Source organism: Carassius carassius, chromosome 40, assembly GCF_963082965.1.
Source record: "Carassius carassius chromosome 40, fCarCar2.1, whole genome shotgun sequence".
Classification (NCBI taxonomy): Eukaryota; Metazoa; Chordata; class Actinopteri; order Cypriniformes; family Cyprinidae; genus Carassius; species Carassius carassius.
In genome coordinates, this window is record NC_081794.1 from 28,632,774 (window position 1) to 28,653,689 (window position 20,916).

A 20,916-nucleotide genomic window follows, 5' to 3' on the forward strand; every position below is an offset into this window, starting at 1 on the left:
TCTTTTATAAAACAACCCATTATGCCAAATGGAGTCAACAGCCTTCTTAAAATCTTTGAAGCATGCAAATATTTTTCCATCTCTCTTTGGGTGTTCTTGTTCATTTATTAACGTGTGCAGTGTGTGAATAAAGTCAGTGGTTTGATGTTTAAGAAGGAAGTCATTCTAAGAATTGCTGATTATATTGTGCAGCAATAGAAAGTAAAGAAAGTGAAGAAAGAGAGTACTGATTATAGAGCAAAATACGTTTCCCAAATCAGTGTTTCTCTTTCTCTCTCTCTCTCTCTCTCTCTCTCTCTCTCTCTCTCTCTCTCAGGATCAGCTCTGATTATTAGATTAGCAGTGTCTCACAGCCGTCAGTGTGTTCAGAGTTCAGCAGAGCAGGAAGAACAGGCAGCATGAGCTTCAGCGTGGAGGAGAGAGGCAGAGAAAACACGGCCAGCTATAGACTTTACTTCAGTAAGTGTCTCAGCATCCATTCATCACCAACACTGCACTGATTCCTGCAGCTCTTCACTTCAGTCCCGTCCGCTCATGCTCACAATCTCACAATGAAGCGAGCATTGGCTGATTTTAAATAATTTTTTCCACTTGAGTAGATGCAAACTTCTTGTAAACAATGTATTAATTAACTTTTAATTAATTTGTTGTGTTTATATATGTCCAGTATCACTTTCCACCTCGTTATTTGTTTAATTACCTTTAAGCTGACAGTGCTTGTGTAGTGTTACTCACTCACTGAGAAATTAACATTTACATGAAACTCAAGACATAATGAGTAAAGCTGAATGCATGCCTTATTAAATTACCCGTGCATATTCATTTTATAAATGTTGAAAGGATGCTGCATAACAAGAAGGACCTGTCTAGTGGCATCGTCTTAACTCTATAATTATGCATAGGTATATTTAATCATCTTCTCTTATTACACTGACACACACACACACAGAAACAAACTGTTGAGCATCTGCTGGTGGCAGTAAGCAACAGGTGGAAGTCACTACTGTAGCTATGCGACCAATCACCAAGAAAATCTGCTTTCTGTTGAAACCATAAGTGTTTGTTTCCGTTACGAATTCTGTCTTTGCTTCAAACCTCACAATAAATCCCCCTGCTCTCACTGTCAGACATCAGAGAGTGATGAAAATCTCTTTAATCTCAGAGTATTTTAGATCCTTTGTGAAGCTCTTTTATCTCGTCTCACAGGAAACGCAGAGGGGAAATACATATCTCCATTTCATGACATTCCCATCTACACAGACGAGGCCAAGGTACGGAATATATCTGAATCCTGATTCATGCATTCAGTCCTCAGATCTCTGAACCGGGTTTTAATGAGGAACAGAAGTCGTTCCCTTCACCTCTGTGGAACACAGATGGATTTCTCACATCTATGATCACGTGAAGTTCAGAAAAATTTAAGCAGAGCCCAAAATTTGGGTTTGAATTGGAAAATGAAGTCAATGATGAAATGAAAAGTGCATCTGTTAACTAAATGCATTAGTGTGTGTGTGTGTGTGTGTGTGTGTGTGTGTGTGTGTGTGTGTGTGTGTGTTTGTGTGTGTGTGTGTTTCTCTCCCTGAAGTATATGTGTGCATTAAATCTAATTAGATGCATTCTCTTATGACAATCATCCTGGAGTTCATAATGACATTAATATGTCAGATTAATTATGGGAATAGATTCCTCTATTCAAAATCACAGAGGGTTTAATCAATATAAACTCAACACAGAGCAGAATTATCATGAACTCAGAACAGAGGAAAGTGTGTGACCTACTTCATCCAACAAAACTGTAGAAACCTGATCATGAAGGACTTCTACAACAGCAGCTACAAAACATCAAACCATTAAGATCATCTGACCAAATCTGTTTTCTCCTTCAGAACATCTTCAATGCTGTCATCGAGGTTCCTAGGTGGACAAATGCAAAGATGGAGGTAAGAAATCTTCAACGTTCAGTGCAGGATGTGGATCTTCACACACATGCTGATTATCTCACCTTTAAAGAAAATCATTCCTAGAAGAGCAGGAACGTCTTTAACCATTAAATCGTGTTTAAACTCACGGATGGCATTCAAGGCTTTTCATGATTGTCCCTAACTAAAAATAGGAATTCAGGAATTATATTATTGACAGAGAAAAAAACAAATAATCTGTGAGGAATATTGAGGAAGTTAGTTCTGTAGACAGTCATTAAGTATGTATATATATATATATATACATTCCAAAAGTGAAACTTTATTTTCTGCTTAAAATTAGCCATGGGCAAAATTCATTAACATTTCAAAAGAAACTCTAAACTTCTTCAGGTCAAAAAAACGAATAGATGTGGGTTTTTTATTTATTTATTTATTTATTTTAGATAATGATCGGTTTTTATGAAATGTAGTGAAGTGAAAGGATGTAAATGTAAAAGTTTCCAAAAATTAAAATGCTCTGATAACTTACTGTATAAAATATATTTTTAAATTCTTTAAAAAAAAAGTATTTACATTTTTTAAATATATTTTCACAAATATTAAAAATGGCATAACAATATAACACAAATATATTGGTATACTTGGAAATGAATATATTTTGAAACATATTTAAGCAAATATATTTGTTATTATTTATTGCATATATATATATATATATATATATATATATATAAATTTTACATTTTTTTTATACAAGTTTTTGGGCTGTATGGGACAAGTTATTTTATGCTGCTTTTTGGAGCTTGATTTTAGAAATCTGCATTTAATTTCTGAGGTGTATTTTCATTCTATTTTACATTTTATGAAGACAGAAAGCCAAACATTCTGAAAAATTGAATGTTTCAATTCTAAAAAGACTGCCCTTGTTCCTCCAGATCGCGACTAAAGATCCTCTCAATCCACTGAAGCAGGACCTGAAGAAAGGGAACCTGCGTTTCGTCAACAATGTCTTTCCTCATAAGGGCTACATCTGGAACTATGGAGCCATTCCTCAGGTGTGTGTTCTAGAGGTTTAGAAGAGTTAAAGCGTGTGTGTGTTTGATGCATGAGCGAGCTCAGAGAGGAGATGTTACGCATGTTTAGATGCCAACCCAAGCAGCGCTGGAGACTGGTACATCCGAGCTCAACTCACTCACATCATGTGAAAGAACAGACGGGTGATTTGCTGTGTTTTGCAGACGTGGGAGGATCCGGGCCACAGGGATGAAGACACGGGATGCTGCGGTGATAACGATCCCATCGACATCTGTGACATCGGGAATCAGGTCCAGAGCAGCGCAGAAACACACTTCCTGTAACACAACACACTTCACTGCAGTGTGACGCGATACTTCTAATGCTTTACTGTCCGTCACACACGGTCTGTGTTATCCCCAAGTTTATTCACTCAAAACTGACATTATTTCAAGCACAGACTCTAGCTTTTTTTTTTTTTTTTTCTAAATATATAAATAGTCCAGAAACTTGTAGTTTATGTATATAATTTTTCTCTTCAAAACCATGCAAAAATAAATAAAATTATAATTAAATTTTATTAAATTATAATATTTTGACTCATAAAAAAGTCACGAATATTTCTGAAGTGAATTTCCATTTTCCATTTTTATTGTTCTTTTTATATTTTTTCTATAATTAATTATTATTATAGGTATCTTAACATACATAAAAACTATATATAAAGTGTATATGGTCAAAATTTTATCTTCAAACTCATGCATATATATGGATGAGTTTATATTATAATTACTTTCGTCTGAGTTACAGCAACTTCCTTTTTCATGGCGAAACATCGGAATTTGTCAGGCCGCCCCAGGCCAGCCGGGAGACATAGTCCCTCCAGCGTGTCCTAGGTCTTCCCCGGGGCGTCCTCCCGGTGGGACGTGCCTGGAACACCTCCCTGGGAAGGCGTCCACCTCAGCTGGCTCCTCTCGATGTAGAGGAGCAACGGCTCTACTCTGAGCTCCTCCCGAGTGACCGAGCTTCTCACCCTATCTCTAAGGGATAGCCCAGCCACCTTACGGAGAAAGCTCATTTCGGCCGCCTTTATCCGGGATCTTGTCCTTTCGGTCATGACCCACAGCTCATGAGCATAGGTGAGAGTAAGAACGTAGATTGACCGGTAAATCGAGAGCTTTGCCTTACAGCTCAGCTCCTTCTTCACCATGACAGACCGGTACAGCGACCGCATTACTGCAGAAGCAGCACCAATCCATCTGTCAATCTCCTGTTGCATCCTTCCCTCACTCGTGAACAAGACCCAAAGATACCTGAACTCCTCCACTTGAGGCAGGAACTCTCCACCAACCTGAAGATGGCAATCCACCCTTTTCCGACTGAGAACCATGGCCTCGGACTTGGAGGTGCTGATTCTCATCCCAGCCGCTTCACACTCGGCTGCAAACCGTCCCAGTGCATGCTGAAGGTCCTGGTCTGAGGAGGCGAACCAAGCTCTTGCTCCGGTCGTACAAGGACCGAATAGCCCTAAGCAGGGGTTCCCCGACCCTCCACAGGATGCCATGAGGAACACGGTCGAATGCCTTCTCTCAATCCACAAAACACATGTGGACTGGTTGGGCAAACTCCCATGAACCTTGCAGCACCCTGGAAAGGGTATAGAGCTGGTCCAGTGTTCCACCACCGGGACAAAAACCACACTGTTCCTCCTGAATCTGAGGTTCCACTATCGGCCGAATTCTTCTCTCAAGTACCCTGGCATAGACTTTCCCGGGGAGGCTGAGAAGTGTGATCCCCCTATAGTTGGAACACACTCTCCGGTCCCCCTTCTTGAAAAGAGGGACCACCACCCTGGTCTGCCAGTCCAGAGGTACTGTCCCCAACCGCCATGCGATGTTGCAAAGGCGTGTCAGCCAAGACAGCCCCACAACATCCAGAGACTTGAGGTACTCAGGGCGGATCTCATCCACCCCTGGTGCCTTGCCACCGAGGAGCTTTTTAACTACCTCAATGACTTCAGCCCGGGTGATGGACGAGTCCTCCTCTGAGTGCCCAGCCACTGCTTCCTCAACGGAAGACAAGTCGGTGGGATTGAGGAGATCCTCGAAGTTTTCCTTCCACCGCACAATGATATCCTCAGTCGAGGTCAACGTGTGCCCATCTCCACTGTAAACATTGTTGGTAGGGCACTGCTTCCCCCTCCTGAGGCGTCAAACGGTTTGCCAGAATCTCTTCGAGGCTGACCGATAGTCCTTCTCCATGGCCTCACCGAACTCCTCCCAGGCCCGAGTTTTTGCCTCCACGACTGCCCGGGCTGCAGTCTGCTTGGCCTGCCGGTACTTGTCAGCTGCCTCCGGAGTCCCACAAGCCATCCAGTCCCGATAGGACTCCTTCTTCAGCTTGACGGCATCCCTTACTTCCAGTGTCCACCGCCGGGTTTGGGGATTGCCGCCTCGACAGGCACCGGAGACCTTACGGCCACAGCTCCGAGCAGCTGCAGCGACAATGGAGGTGGAGAACATGGTCCACTCGGACTCAATATCTCCAGACTCCCTCGGGATCCGGTCGAAGCTCTGCCGGAGGTGGGAGTTGAAAATCTCTCTGACAGGGGGCTCGGCCAAACGTTCCCAGCAGACCCTCACAGTACGTTTGGGTCTGCCGAGTCTGTCCAGCTTCCTCCCCCGCCATCGGATCCAACTCACCACCAGGTGTTGATCAGTTGACAGCTCCGCCCCTCTCTTCACCCGAGTGTCCAAGACATATGGCCGAAGGTCTGATGACACGACCACAAAGTCGATTATTGACCTCCGGCCTATGGTGTCCTGGTGCCACGTGCACTGATGGACACCCTTATCCTTGAACATGGTGTTCGTTATGGACAAGCCGTGGTTAGCACATAAATCCAATAATAGAAACCACCACTCGGGTTCAGACCAGGAGGGCCGTTCCTCCCAATCACGGCCCTCCAGGTGTCACTGTCACTGCCCACGTGGGCGTTGAATTCCTCCAGTAGAACGACGGAGTCTCCAGTCGGAGCACTTTCCAGCACCCCTCCCAGAGACTCCAAGAGGGCCGGGTAGTCCGCACTGCCGTTCGGCCCATAGGCACAAAGGACAGTGAGAGACCTATCCCCGACTCGAAGGTGCAGGGAAGCGATCCTCTCGTTCACCGGGTGAACTCCAACACATGGCAGCTGAGCTGGGAGGCTATAAGCAAACCCACTCCAGCCCTCTGCCTCTCACCATGGGCAACTCCAGAGTGGTGAAGAGTCCAGCCTCTCTCAAGAAGTGTGGTTCCAGAGCCCAAGCTGTGCGTGCAGGTGAGCCCGACTATCTCTAGTCGGTACCTCTCGACCTCCCGCAGAAGCTCAGGCTCCTTCCCCGCCAACGAGGTGACATTCCACGTCCCTAAAGCCAGATTCCATGTCCAGAGATCGGGTCGTCGGGAGTCTCGCCTTCGACTGTCGCCCGATCCACTATGCACCGGCCCCTTACGCTCCCTCCTGCAGGTGGTGAGCCCACGGGAGGGCGGCCCCACGTCACTCCTTCGGGCTGAGCCCGGCTGGACCCCATGGGGGGAGGGGGCCCCAACCCCGGGCCTGGCTCCAGGGTGGGGCCCCGGCTGCGCCATGCCAGGCGACGTCTCGGTCCTTGCTCTTTTTGTCAACATAAAGGGGTTTGTGAACTGTTCTTAGTCTGGCCCATCACCAAGGACCTGTTTACCTTGGGAGACCCTTCCAGGAGCATATAGCCCCAGACAACATAGCTCCCAGGATCATTGGGGTACTCAAACCTCTCCACCACGATAAGGTGACAGTGTGTGTGTATTAATGTGTTTTATAATTTAGCAATACACACATACATACAAATAAATATATTCTATTATTGATTTCACTAGCTATAATTAATTTTTAATTTTTTTTTTTTTTTAAGTTGCTCTCAATGAATTGTGAGCAAATCATTTTGAATCGGTTGTTTTTAATGATTCGGTCAAACCGCTTCACACTTTGATCTGAACGATTCATTTGAATCACTCTGAATCAGACTGATTTGAAACATCTTTCTGTGGTAATCATTTTGAGAGCTCCAGGGGTTTCAGTGTTCTGCAAGCGTGTTCTTCACATGTTCTTCACCAGGTCTGCTCTCGAGGCGAAGTCATCCGTGTGAAGGTGTTGGGGACTCTGGCTCTGATCGACGAAGGAGAAACCGACTGGAAAGTGATGGTCATAAACGTGGAGGACCCCGAGGCTGAAGACTTCAACGGTCTGAGAGCTTTAGCTTCTGTGTTTGTGATGAGCTCGAGGGTAAATCTCAGCGTCTTCTGTCTCTCGCAGATATCGAGGACGTCCGCAGACTGAAGCCTGGGTTCCTGGAGGCCACACTCGACTGGTTCCGGATGTACAAAGTCCCAGACGGGAAGCCAGAAAACCAGTTTGCCTTCAGTGGCGAATTTAAGAATAGGGTAAATAGAGCCGCCGCTTTAATGAAAGACAGCAGACGACATTTGATTAATAACTACTTCCTGACAGCCAGACATGAAGATGTTTTTCCCATCATGCCACGAAGGCAAGAGAATCCAAGCATGTGATTTTCAAAATTGCTTTTTCAAGAGGTGATGGTGTCAGTGATTAAATGACTAGACCTTCTGACAGATCTGAGATCAGTGCGTCTCGCTTCTCCAAACTTTTCAACACTACGAGCTGCTAAACATTCAGAAGAAAAACATGCTTTACCTGTGTTTGAGTCAAGCTCCACTCGTAACACCTGGTTCATATTGAACACAACATTCTCTTAAAAAAAAAATAATAATAACAAGTTGAATTTTATTGTTTTAAAATGTTACTGTAAATGTATATTTCTTACTTCGAAAAGTTTAAGAACACAATACATTTACATTTTAGTAGATGTACATAAAGGTGCTTCACAGTGATGCCACAGAAGAACCTTTAACATCTGAAAAACCTTTCTGTTTCACCAAGAAGGGTCTTCAGATTATAAAAAGATTAGAAAGAGATGCTTCTTTGACTGAATGCTTCTTTGTGGAACCAAAAATGGTTCTTTTATGGCATCACTATTTTTAAGTGTATGTCTTTTTAAGGTATATATTTATTAGCAAAACATACTAGGCCTGTCTTTTTTAAATGTATATATTTTTTTAAATATTCTAAATATTTCTTTCTTTTTAAATGTTTAGCAAAAAGTGTATATGCACTTTTTGCTATTAAATAATATGCTATTAAATGTTTTAAAATTATTACTTTTAGTAATATATTTTAAACTATTTTTAAATGAATAAAACATTGCATACTATATCTTTCTTATTCATATAATTATTTTTAGAATACATATATATATAAACATTTTTTATTTTTAAATGCTTAAATTAGTACGTATACTGTTTTAAAATGTTTTATTAAATTTTTATTAAATGTACAAAATACATTTTATTTTAAAATGCTTTTAAAAACTGTAATCATAACATATATTCATTTTCTTAAATATAGCCTATTAAATAATTATGTTTAGTTAATATATTAAATGTTTGTTTTAAAGGTGTTTAAGCTTTATTTTAGTAAATATGCTTAATAATTATTATTTTAAATTTTTTAAAATATTAAACATTTACTTCAACTTTTCTTAAGAGTTTGAAAAAAAATGTTTTTAGTAAATATACTAAACCCCTTTTTTATTTATTTAAATGATTTAAAATGCTGAAAAAATATATATCCTTTTAAAATGTTTTCTAATGATTATTTTTGGTAAATATACTAAATTATTTTTTTAAATGCATTCGATTTGTGCAAATATACCATCTCTCTCTTTCTCTTTCTCTCTCTCTCTCTCTCTCTTGTTTTTGTTATTGTTGATGTAATGTTTTAAATTGTCTTTTCTGGTTCATGGCCTGCAGGATTTCGCCATTAAAACCATTAAGGACACTCATAGTTTCTGGAAAGCTCTGATCTCCAAGAAAACAGACACCGGAGAACTGAACTGGTAAGACATCGGTCTCTCGGTCCATAATTTTGTTCTTAGTTCAAACTCCATTATATATACATATATATTTATACACTACATAACTTTTAAGTGCTCTAAAGCTAGTTAAATCCACTGTATATTTTCTTAAATGTTTTAAAATGTTTATTTTTAATATATATACTACATCATATTTTAATGCTTTTAAAATAGGTAAATATATAAAATATTTTCTTGAATGTTTAACATTGATTAATTTTAGTAAAACCCAATTTCAATCATATATATAAATATAATTTAATTCTATTTATTAATAATAATTAACAAAAAATATTTGTAATTAGCAAATGCACTATAACTTGTTTTAAAGTGTTTATTTTGAGTAAATATGTTGAATGTTTTTAATTAAAATCATAAATATACTATGCACTTTCTTAAATGTTTTAAAATCTTTATTTCTAGTAAATTATACTTAATCATTAAAATTTAAAAATGCTTTAGAATAAGTATATATATTTTTTTCTTAAGTGCTTTAAAAATGTTTAATTCTAGTAAATTATACTAAATCATTTTAAATGTTTCAGTGCTTTAAAAATAAATAAGTGCTTAAACGTACTACATATTTTCTGAAATGTTTTAAAATGTAAATTTTTAGTACATATACTACATCATTTATATTTTTTAAGTGCTTTATAAGTAAATATATTTAATAAGTAAATATATTTTGTTAAATAATTATTTTTAAGAGAACCCAGATTAAATTTTAAAAGTTTTCATAAAAGAGCTCAAAGACATCGCTGACCGTTCCTCTTTGCTTTATCACGGCTGGAATATCAAATACCTCAATACACGCATTTCTGTCAAATATAATTCATGCAATATGTCAAACCTTTAACCCACGGGGAAAAATAAATCAACCCACGGCAAGAGTTTAAAAGCAGCCTAATTAAATTCAAACTTGGCAACCCTGCTGAAATTGAAACGATTTAATTGAAATGAAACTCCTGACAGCAGCATGAATTCAAAACCTAGTGTGCTGTCTACACAGGGAGCACTTCAGCACCAAACGTGAGGTTTTTTTCAATAAGGAAGGCATTACTGTTCCTTTTTAAAGCATGTGCACACCTACTGAATGTATTTATTGCTCTATAAACTATATTCCAGCTTCAGCAGCAGGTAATCAGAATGAAATGCAGGCACACAAACATCTGATCTCTATGCATGCCTACATAGACATCAGTCAGCAAGATGCCCTTTATGGTCACGCTCAGATTGAAAATCATGTTTCTGATGGCAGATTTAAGAACAGATTTAAGATATCAACAGCTGATGGTCAGGGTTTGTTTAGTTTGCTTCACCTCCAGTGACTCTAGACTGAAGGAAGTGAGGTTTTGGCTTGATTTCTAATGTTGTGCTTGTGTCTGTAATGTATTTCCATCAGTATGAACACCTGCGTGTCTGACAGTCCCTTCTGCCTCTCCGCCGGTGAAGCCCAAGCCGTGGTGGATTCAGTGAGTGTTTTCTGTCTCACACACAGAATTATAATTCAATCTCCAGAAGCAACCCTTCGAGAACTTTTGAGCATAATGAGCCTCTGATTGCATTCTTTTCCAACAAAACCAGGGGTCTGTTTGGATTTAATCCTCATTTATGCAACTTCAAATTGTTTAAAGATGACTTTGATTGTATGTTGAGATTTTGATCGTCTGATTAAACTTCAATTAAAAAGCCTTAAAGTTTCATCCAAAAATTCACCCGCGTGTCGCTCCAGACAGGAGAAGCCAGAGCTGTCAGCGTCAAAAAGCATAATTAGGGGCTCATTAAAGTCTCGTTTAACTCAAATTAAAGTCTCATTTAAGTAGTCCACAGAACTCATGCAAAACATTCCTGAAGTCATCCATGATAGTTTTGTGTGAAATTCAACCCATTAAAGAAATAGTGTAAATGTGCAGTGTAGTGTAATAAGTAGTGAAATAGTGTAATTCAAGATCAGGATGCTCTGCAGTGAATGGGTGCCGTCAGATTGAGAGCTGATAAAAACATCACAATAATCCACAGCACTCCAGTCCATCAGTGAACATCTGGAGAAGACAAAAGATGAAACAAATCCAGCATTAAGATGTTTTTAACTCAAACACATAGAGTCTATAATCCATAATAACACTTCCTCCAGTGAAAAAGTGTTCTGGTCTGAATCAGGAGAGAAGTCTGCACAGATCAAGCAGCGTTTAAACAGCTCTAAACAAATATGTGTGGCTGGATTCTGATGTGACATTAACTGATGGACTGGAGTGCTGTGGATTATTGTGATGTTTTTATCAGACTCTCATTCTGACGGCACCCATTCACTGCAGAGCATCCATTGATGAGACACTGATGCAATGCTACATTTCTACAAACCTGATGAAGAAACAAACTCATCGACATCTCAGATGATCTGAGGATGAACTCATTTACAGCAAATTAACAATTTTGGTTGAACTGTTCCTTTAAGCTTCTTGACTGAAAGCAGCAGAACTTGTCTAAAGCATCTCAGAAACGGCTGTCTTTTTATGATGCATTAAAGAAAGTAAGTAAATGATGGCAGAATTAGCATTTTTGTTGATCTAATCCTGTAAGATCTACTTTCTCTTCCCAGGCTCCTCCATACAGTGCTGCGGAGCCGACTCCGAGCTCAGGTGAGAGATCCTTCAGTCCTTCAGACACCTTTATTAGAGAAGTACCACATAATGTACACTAAAATCAGTAACTATATCTAATAAGCTTTCCAACATATATTTATTAATGTAGAAATATCATGATCATTTCATAGAATAATAATAAAAAGTTAATATAGTTTTCAGAATACAATATTATTTTATTTTATATATATATATATATATACATATTATTTTACATTATATATATATATAGATATATATATACACATATATATATATATATATATATATATATATATATATATATATATATATATATATATATATATAATGTAAAATAATCTGTAAAAATTATATGTATATAATTTTGTAGATTATTTTATATAATAATATAATATAATTTTAATACTATTTAATTGTGACTTTGATTATATAAAATAAAAATGATATGATCATTAAGACATGGCAAAGTGTTTTTACATTACTTTAATTCACTTAATTTAAACTTCATATTTTAGGTAATACAGATTGAATTTTTACAGTGTAAAAATAATATGTTTCCTTTCTTTCTAGCTGATAAATGGTTCTTTTACAAGCAGACATAGACAACGATCATCAGCGCTGATGGGAAGAATAAATGGCCGGAAAACAGTTTTATTACACGAATCCATCATCAAGAACAGCAGACTCACGGATGTCATAATTCTGTCATATATTGTTTTAGTTACTGATAAACATTGTGTAGTTTGATTCATAAAGGCCTAAACAAAGTTTGGATGATAGGTAGTCGATGCAAAATACTGTATGAACATATAAAGCCTTTCAATGCAAACTCAATCAGAATAAAGCAATGTGACTTTATAAATCATATCTGTGGTTGTCAAGAGCTCTTTTACTGGAATACAGTGCATATTTATATTATGCATAATTGCTGAAATGTCTATTTCAGCCTCTGTATGATAAAGGAACATCTAATTGTAGCACATTTAATTAATTTGCCCGGCTTTAATCACTATAATTGCTCAGAAACATTTGATTGTGGTTCTACAGGTAAGAGCTAATAATGTCATGATGTTATTTCTTGACTTTATGCCCCGTCGCCATGGAGACCAGCATCACTGCAGCATCATCTGTTTCTCTGCGTTTGATTGACAAGCAGATGTGAACTGATGTTTACTGGGAAATAATTACACAGACTTATGAGGATCATAAGAATGATGCATGGGAATAATCTTCCGGTAACTGGAGAAATTTCCTGAACCTGTACACAAAAAAATGTAATAAAAATCATTAAAGTTTCACATTGGCAGCCAAATGTTTGGAATAATTAAGTTTTTTAATGTTAATGAAAGATGTTTCCTGCACACCAAGGCTTTTGTTGAGCACTGAGATAATGATGCTGAAAATACAGTATAATTACATAGAAAACAGTGGTTTTAGATTGAAATAATATAAATAATATTTCAAAATTTTTACTGTATGTTTGATTAAATAAATGCAACCTCGTTGAGCAGAAGAGACTTCAGTAAAAAAAAAACACAAAAAAAACGCCAGTGTAAAGAATGATTTATAATGGCTTTAAACTTTTTATTGCATCGCTTAAATCACTTTTCCCTAAGCAAGTATTTAAGTTTTTTTTATTGTAATCTTGTTAATACTATCACACACAATATTAAAGTCCACTTAAAGGCTGATTATGGCAAATATCTGATGTGATCATTTGATATGCAGACTGAAAACATTTATGATTTTAAATCGTAAAAATCCTAACTAGTCCCATACTGGTAAAAAAAAATTAAAATAAAATTTGTATAGCCTGAAATAATTACTTTGGATAAAAGTCGCTTTGGATAAAAGTGTCCACTTAAATACATAAATGTAAATCTCATATTTTTAAACGCATATATACTAGAATAAAACATTCTGTGTTTCTGATCGCTAATATGAATGTTTTCCCCCATTAGTGAGAGTTTGTACATCACTGATTTCTATATGCATGATGTTCTGTATGCATCCCAAGATCAGCTTATGAAATATAACGCTGAAGTTAGTCACGTGGTGTTGGAGTAGATGTGTAAACAGCGGCATCTAGCGGTCAGTGGTTGGATGCGCAACACACCTGCATGCACAGGTGCGCGTTCTACAGCCATACAGGTGTGATTAAAGTTTTTTTTTTTTATGTATCCACATTTTTTTCAAGTTTTAATTGAGAACATCAAATAAACTGGCAGCTACAATACAGTAGAAGTTTTTAAAAAAAATAATTAATTACATGTAAAAAGGACAGGGGTATGTTACTAGTGAAAATAAATCATATTAAAAGGAAAAGATTTAAGGACTTATATATTCAAGTCGTTTTTAATAACTACCTTATTACAAGGTTAATTGGAAATAGTCCCAAAATACTGCTGTTAATCAGCAAACAGATCACACAAAAGTGGGTTCTGTCTTGAAAATGTGCATTTATGCACATAATATTATGTTAGTCATGTAGTCAAAATTAAATATATTTCGTTTACTTTTTACATTTAATAACCCCATAAAAAAAATCTTAAAGTAAAAAAAAAAAATTCGGACAATGTTCTCAATAAAAAAATATTAGGAAAATCCTTTTAGAGTGATGGCAGAGCAAAAATAAATAAATAGATCGATAGATAGACAGACAGACAGATAGACAGACAGACAGACAGACAGACAGACAGATAGACAGACAGACAGACAGATAGATAGATAGATAGATAGATAGATAGATAGATAGATAGATAGATAGATAGATAGATAGATAGATAGATAGATAGATAGATAGATAGATAGATAGATAGATAGATAGATAGATAGATAGATAGATAGATAGATAGATGGATAGATGGATAGATAGATAGCGCATTAAATTCTCCGCCCGCTGCTTACAGAAATACACTGTATCAAAATCAGTTTCTCAAATGTTATTGACATTAACGCATAAATAAATATACTAAATATTTATGAAGATTAAATTACGTTCACATGTCTTTAGACATCATGATTTTGACGTGAAACATTTTATATCATTAATTTGTTTATTTGTTCTTTTTTTAGCATTGTTATATTATTGTAATGACTGACACACATAAAAGCGGTTTTAATTATGTTATTTAACTGTAAAAGTAGCGACGCTCTCTGACCAATGAGATCGCCCACCGACGGTGACGTACTTCAAGGCGGAAGTAAGGTCAGGCTGTCGTGCGCGCTCATCCTGCGAAGTACTAGGGACGCTCCACGGCTCGCGCGCTTTCAGAGAATTACGGAAATAAACGGAGAATTTAACGACGACACACTGAGGCCGCGACACGCGTCTGAGAAACGGTGAGCGATGATAAAAACACATACATACAGAGAGAGAACCGGAAGAGGCTTTAATCAGGCCTGGGATTAACGGTGTGTGTGTGTGTTATCTTGCACCTGAGGACTGATGTCACTCATCTGATATGACAATAAGTGCATTTATAATAATATTATTAATAACAATGATGATAATAATACAATGAATTATAGGCTTATAGCCTAAATAAAACTGTAAACACTTCAGTCATCAATTTTATTTTAAGCGCCCACTTTCAAAAACTACGTTACGTTACATGTTCAACACGAAATACGTTTCTTCTCGTTGTTTTCATATGTTCGGGCCACACGAGAAAAATTAAGGAAATAAATGTAAACAGTTAACTTCTTTATCGCATATTAATGAGTAATAAATCCGTCGTCGTCGTCTCTGAGGGAATATTCGCAGACCGTTAATGCGCGCGTCCGTCAGATTAAACTAACGTTACTGTTTCAAGTAGTTCAGTTTTGTATGTGAGCTAATGTAAAATTGATTATATTTAGAAAAACATTTGGAGAAGTTTAAATTATCAATTTAATCCATTTTGGAATAAGGCTGTAACATAACTAAATGTGCAAAAAGTGATATGCAATGGTACTGAATTTATACCATAATATCTAGCCCACATGAACATCGATAAGTGTGGAAAAACATTGTAATATTACGATATAGGGCCCTAATTTATGTTTTCAGCATTGTGTGACATTATTTTCATGACTCAGACTCACTCAAACAAAAACGAGTCTAATTGTAACGTACTAATATTGTGATATATTGCCCTAAATACAGTATATATTTACTAAATAATTATACAGTAATACAGTAGATGTTTACATGCACATTGATAGGTGTGGAAAACATGCTAATGTTATAATATACATTGCAATAAATGTCAAAAACAGTACATAAAGTATTACCATGTGATAATTTCTTTATGGTATTACCTAGTTAACGTTACATGTTTAAAAACATGTTTGTTCTGCATATATTTACAGTAGATGAATATTAGTAAACTGGTGGGGTTTTTTTTTCTTTTGAGAAGTTTCAAACCTGCAGCCTAGTTAATTTATATTTAATTTTTTTCTTCTGTTTAAAATATTAGTAATCTTTTCTGTGTTTTTATTAGGAAACATCTGCAATGTCATTTATTTTTGACTGGATCTACAGAGGCTTCAGTGGAGTGCTGCAGTTTTTAGGTCTGATTCATGAGATTTAATCACTCCAATATTATTCTAACGTGGAAAATAGTTAGAAACAAAGTAGATAAGATGACCGTCAAAAAGTTTTTGCCCCCTTCTTTTTTTTTTTGCATGTTTGACACACTTTAAAATGTAATTTTATATTACACAAAGATAATGCAGGTAAATGTCCAAACCTGCCTGGCACTCCGTGAAAAAGTAATTGCCCCTAAATCTAATAACTAGTAGTGCAACGCTTTACAGCAACAAAACCTGAATTTAGTTTTTCTTGAGGCATTCAGAGGTGGATTGCTGTTGTGTTTGGGATCATTGTCCTGCTTCATAACCCAAAGAAATCATCATTAATAAACTGCATTTTGTATTTACTTGCATTATCTTTATCTATTATTAATTAGATCTGAATCGTTTAAGTGAGACAAATATGCAAAAGATTAAAAAAAAAAAAAAACACAAGAAGGGGCATGACACTGTATATATACATACATTTTGTGTTTGTGTTCTTGCAGGTTTGTATAAGAAGTCTGGAAAGCTGGTTTTTCTTGGTCTGGATAACGCTGGGAAGACGACTCTTCTTCACATGCTCAAAGACGACAGATTAGGACAACATGTGCCCACATTACACCCCAGTAAGACTCAGTTACTACGATTAAAACACAACACCGCTGTGAGATGAATGATTCCCTCTGACTGTGTTTCTCTCAGCGTCAGAGGAGCTGACCATCGCAGGAATGACCTTCACTACGTTTGATCTGGGAGGTCATGTACAAGGTCAGAACTATCCCTTCAGCATCAGTCCTGGAGTTTCAGTCATTGTTAATCATCTAGTCGCCTGCCTACAGTTCTGTGGAAAACAAAGAAGAAGTTATATGAATCTTGTAAGTGTGTTGTCTTTCTTCTGCAGCCCGGAGAGTGTGGAAGAACTACCTTCCTGCGGTCAACGGCGTGGTGTTCCTGGTGGATTGTGCGGATCACGAGCGTCTCAAAGAGGCGAAGCTGGAGCTGGACGTGAGTCTGCGCAGTTTCAGCCGATCGCAGGCAGACGCTTCTCTCTCTGAGCTCAGTCTCTGTGTTTACAGGCTCTTCTGTCAGATGAGAGCATCTCCGGCGTTCCCGTGCTGGTTTTGGGGAATAAGATCGACCGTCCGGAGGCTGTGAGTGAGATCAGACTGCGAGAGGAGTTTGGTCTGGATGGACAGACCACTGGGAAGGTAAACACTACCAGGCAAACGCTTTTCTGCTCACCAAGCCTGCATTTATTAGATCCAAAGTGCAGCAAAAGTATTTGTTTTTGAATCTGTGTTAAAGTGTAATGTATTTCTGTGATGCTCCGCTGTATTTTCAGCATCATTCCTCCAGTCTTCAGTGTCACATGATCTTCAGAAATCAGAATAATATGATGAGTTACTGCTTTAATGATTATTATTATTATTATTATCAATATTTAAAACAGGTGAGTAATTTTCTTCATGATTTGGGTTAATACTTTTAATCAGCAATGATGCTTTAAATTGATCGAAAGTGATGAAAACACCATTTATAATGTTAAAAAGATTTCTATTACAGATAAATACTGTTCTTCTGACCTTTCTATTTAATCAGAGAAAGCTAAAAAAAATTACTATTCTGATTTCAGCATAAAAAACTAATAATAAATGTTTTTGAGCAGCAAATCATCATATTTTCATGATTTCTGAAGATCATGTGACACTGAAGACTGGAGGAATGATGCTGAAAATACAGCGGAGCATCACAGAAATACATTATATTTTAAAATGCATTCAAACTGAAAACAGTTATTTTAAATAATACAAATATTTGATAGTTTTTTATGCTGTACTTCGGATCAAATAAATGCAGGCTTGGTGAAACTGTAACTGTAAATCTGTTCAGAACTCCTGGGTGGTAGTGTGTATTAAACACTGATGCTGATGATGAGATGTTTGTATGAAGCCGAAGTGGTTTGGAGTGACGTGTGTTGTGTCTGCAGGGCAGCGTGTCGCTGAAGGAGCTGAACGTGCGTCCGCTCGAGGTCTTCATGTGCAGCGTGTTGAAGAAGCAGGGTTATGGAGAAGGCTTCCGCTGGCTCTCGCAGTACATCGACTGATTTCATCCCTTCTGGCCTGATCGGATTTATTATCAGCAATAAGTATCGAAACCCGCTCCTTACACGGATTTAAAAAAGGTAATTGTGACTTTTCAATCTTACAATTCAGACGTAAAATAAAGAACAATTCCAAATTGTGAGATATAAAGTCAGAACTGCGATTCTGTGTTTCTAATTGTGTCATTTTTCTCTTAATTCTGAGTTTTTGTTTTCTTAAAATTGTGAGGAAAGTATACATTGTGAGGTCTCACATTTCTGTTCTTCGTTTCTTCGATTTCCGGTCCATTTCTAGTTTATATCTCAGAATTCTGACTTTTTTCCTCACAAAGAAGACATAAAAATCTCACAATTTTGAACCTTTTTGCTCAGAATAACTACATCTTGCAATACTGTTTTATCCCCCCACAATGAAACAAACACTAAAAAAGACAATTGCAACTTTTTATCTCACGTTACAAACTTTTTCTCTCATGATGGATCTCTTTTCTCATAATTCTGAGGAAGAGCCAAAACTGCAGGAAAATTTCTAAAAATCTAGAAAGTCTGAATTCTGAGATAAAGAGTCACAGTTCCTTAAAACAAAGTGTCTTGTGGCTTAAACAAGCTTCTATAAATAAGAGCTGTTGATTTGATCATTTGGTGTGTTTTAGTGGATATTTTATTGATCGTATTGTCATCTGTTCTGCATGTGTGCAGCGGACGCACTGCAGCTTTAAATGCAGAAGATCCTGTAGCCATGGCTTTTGAAATAATGAGCAAAGTGCAAGCACATGTGATTTTTCAGTGAATAATATTTAGACCACGTTTGATCGGGGGGTTTTGTCTTGAGTGTATTATTCAGAATCTTTCTGCATTCTAAAGATCTGATGTGTTTGAGATGTACAGTATGCTGTAATATATATTCTACTGTACAGTGTCAGATGCCGTCAGTGTTTGTTGATCATCAGAAGAAGCTTTGGCTCGTCTGATATGAGAGCATTTACGGCACAGATGTCATCTTTTTTTGCAAGTGTGTAAATATTGTATAATGAAGTATAAGTGTTTTATTGTTCATAGCTTTGACTTGAGTGTACAGGAATCCATCATAACAGACCGTAAACATCTATAAACTAAACTATTTTAAAGAATGTTTCTACTGTTGTTATTTAATATAATGATTTTTAAACCGATAATCCACTCTTTATATTTTGTCCTTGTTACAGTGTAATTATACATTTAAGGACTGAGGAATATTAATTAACTACATGTTCTTACTGTATGGTTTGGATTAGAGTCTGTTACTTGTATGTAATTATGCATAATGTATTGTTATTATAATAGGAAGTGCATGTAACCAGTCTAACAAGGATGCCTTAAAATAAAGTAACAAAAAAATTAACACTTAGTATTATTACATCATGCAACAAACCCTAAATCTATAGTAAGTACATGCGTATTAATATTACCCAGTAGTCAGTTGTATAATTAAACTGTAACAAAGGCACCTTATAATCAAGTGTAACCCAGAACTCTATTGAATGGACAAAATATTGCTTTTAATTGTTAGTTACACCGCTGTTAAACAGCAGGAGGCAGCAGTGACTTCAGAGAGATTCATCATGAGAAGAAACACACTGCAATCCTGACAAATATGGAAGCATGTTATACATATCTAATCATTTCTGTCATTTCATTTTCATTTTGCACCAAATGTTGCACAAATGTATTGGAAAATGTAAATGTAAATACAGAAATGCATTGCCATTTTACATATAGCATTCCAAATTGAATATTGCTACCCATATGCTTCCATAGACAAACACTAGTTTAACTTGAGTGTCTTCAGATAAAGAGTGCATGCATGTGGCTATAAATGTGTGTTTGAGCCTCAGGGGGTTAATAAAACACTGTTTGGATTTGTCTGAATAAGTCTGAAACACTGAAAGCATTCTGGTTTCTTCTGCCTGATTTTCCCTTTCCACCTTCAGGATTTAACAGATAAAACTAACTACCATACAGTAGCTCAAACAGCAACACCAAGGTCATGGGGTCGATTCCTAGGGAATGCATGAGTGAAAGTGTAAGGTATTTGATGCATGAATTGAAATCTATGTACACCTTCACACTAATGTGAGTGGCTTTGGATAAAAGCATTTGCCAAATGCATATATTGTGTGTTCCTGCAGTATATATCATCTTTACTGCACAGCAGTGTTATTCTAGTATCACTGATATACTAGTTTTTATTAATCTTTGTATTTTTTGTTGTTGTTTTAATTTAAAGTTGTAGTAACTTAGTAACTCTTTTTTTTCTGGTAATAGTCATTTAGTAACAATTATAGTTTTTATTAATATTTAGATATAGTTTCTGTTAATACTTTGTTCTCAATTAATTTAATTTGTAGTAATTTACCTATTCTTATTTTTATTAATTTAGTAACCAACTTAGTTTTTTACTAGTAATTTAGTAACTATTCGTTTTTATTCATATTCAAAAATACTTTTTAAAAAAGTTTTAATTTTTAGTTAAAGTTGTTGTAATTTGTACATTTTGTAGCAACTCTTAGCATTTTTATTAATTTAGCTGCTATTATATATTTTTTAGTAATAGTAATTTAATAACTGTTATCGTTTTAATCATATTTTGAATTAGTTTTTATTTTTATACTTTGTTTTTATTTTAATTTTATGATAAAATGTCTTTA

At 36.5% G+C, this 20,916-nt stretch overlaps 2 protein-coding genes across 2 annotated transcripts; both read left to right on the top strand.

The window, feature by feature from the left end:
* Nucleotides 1-332: 332 nt before the first annotated feature.
* Nucleotides 333-12,883, top strand: ppa1a (inorganic pyrophosphatase 1a). The gene is made up of 11 exons (XM_059532892.1): nt 333-459; nt 1,207-1,271; nt 1,887-1,940; nt 2,858-2,977; nt 3,161-3,247; nt 7,072-7,198; nt 7,270-7,397; nt 8,844-8,929; nt 10,350-10,419; nt 11,547-11,586; nt 12,142-12,883. The coding sequence occupies exons 1-11, from the start codon at nt 399-401 to the stop codon at nt 12,171-12,173; spliced, it is 870 nt and encodes a 289-aa protein (XP_059388875.1). The 5' UTR covers nt 333-398; the 3' UTR covers nt 12,174-12,883.
* A 1,898-nt stretch (nt 12,884-14,781) lies between these two features.
* sar1aa (secretion associated, Ras related GTPase 1Aa) lies at nt 14,782-18,385 on the top strand. The gene is made up of 7 exons (XM_059532893.1): nt 14,782-14,913; nt 16,056-16,125; nt 16,635-16,754; nt 16,831-16,896; nt 17,030-17,133; nt 17,205-17,336; nt 18,116-18,385. The coding sequence occupies exons 2-7, from the start codon at nt 16,068-16,070 to the stop codon at nt 18,230-18,232; spliced, it is 597 nt and encodes a 198-aa protein (XP_059388876.1). The 5' UTR covers nt 14,782-14,913; nt 16,056-16,067; the 3' UTR covers nt 18,233-18,385.
* Nucleotides 18,386-20,916: the final 2,531 nt, after the last annotated feature.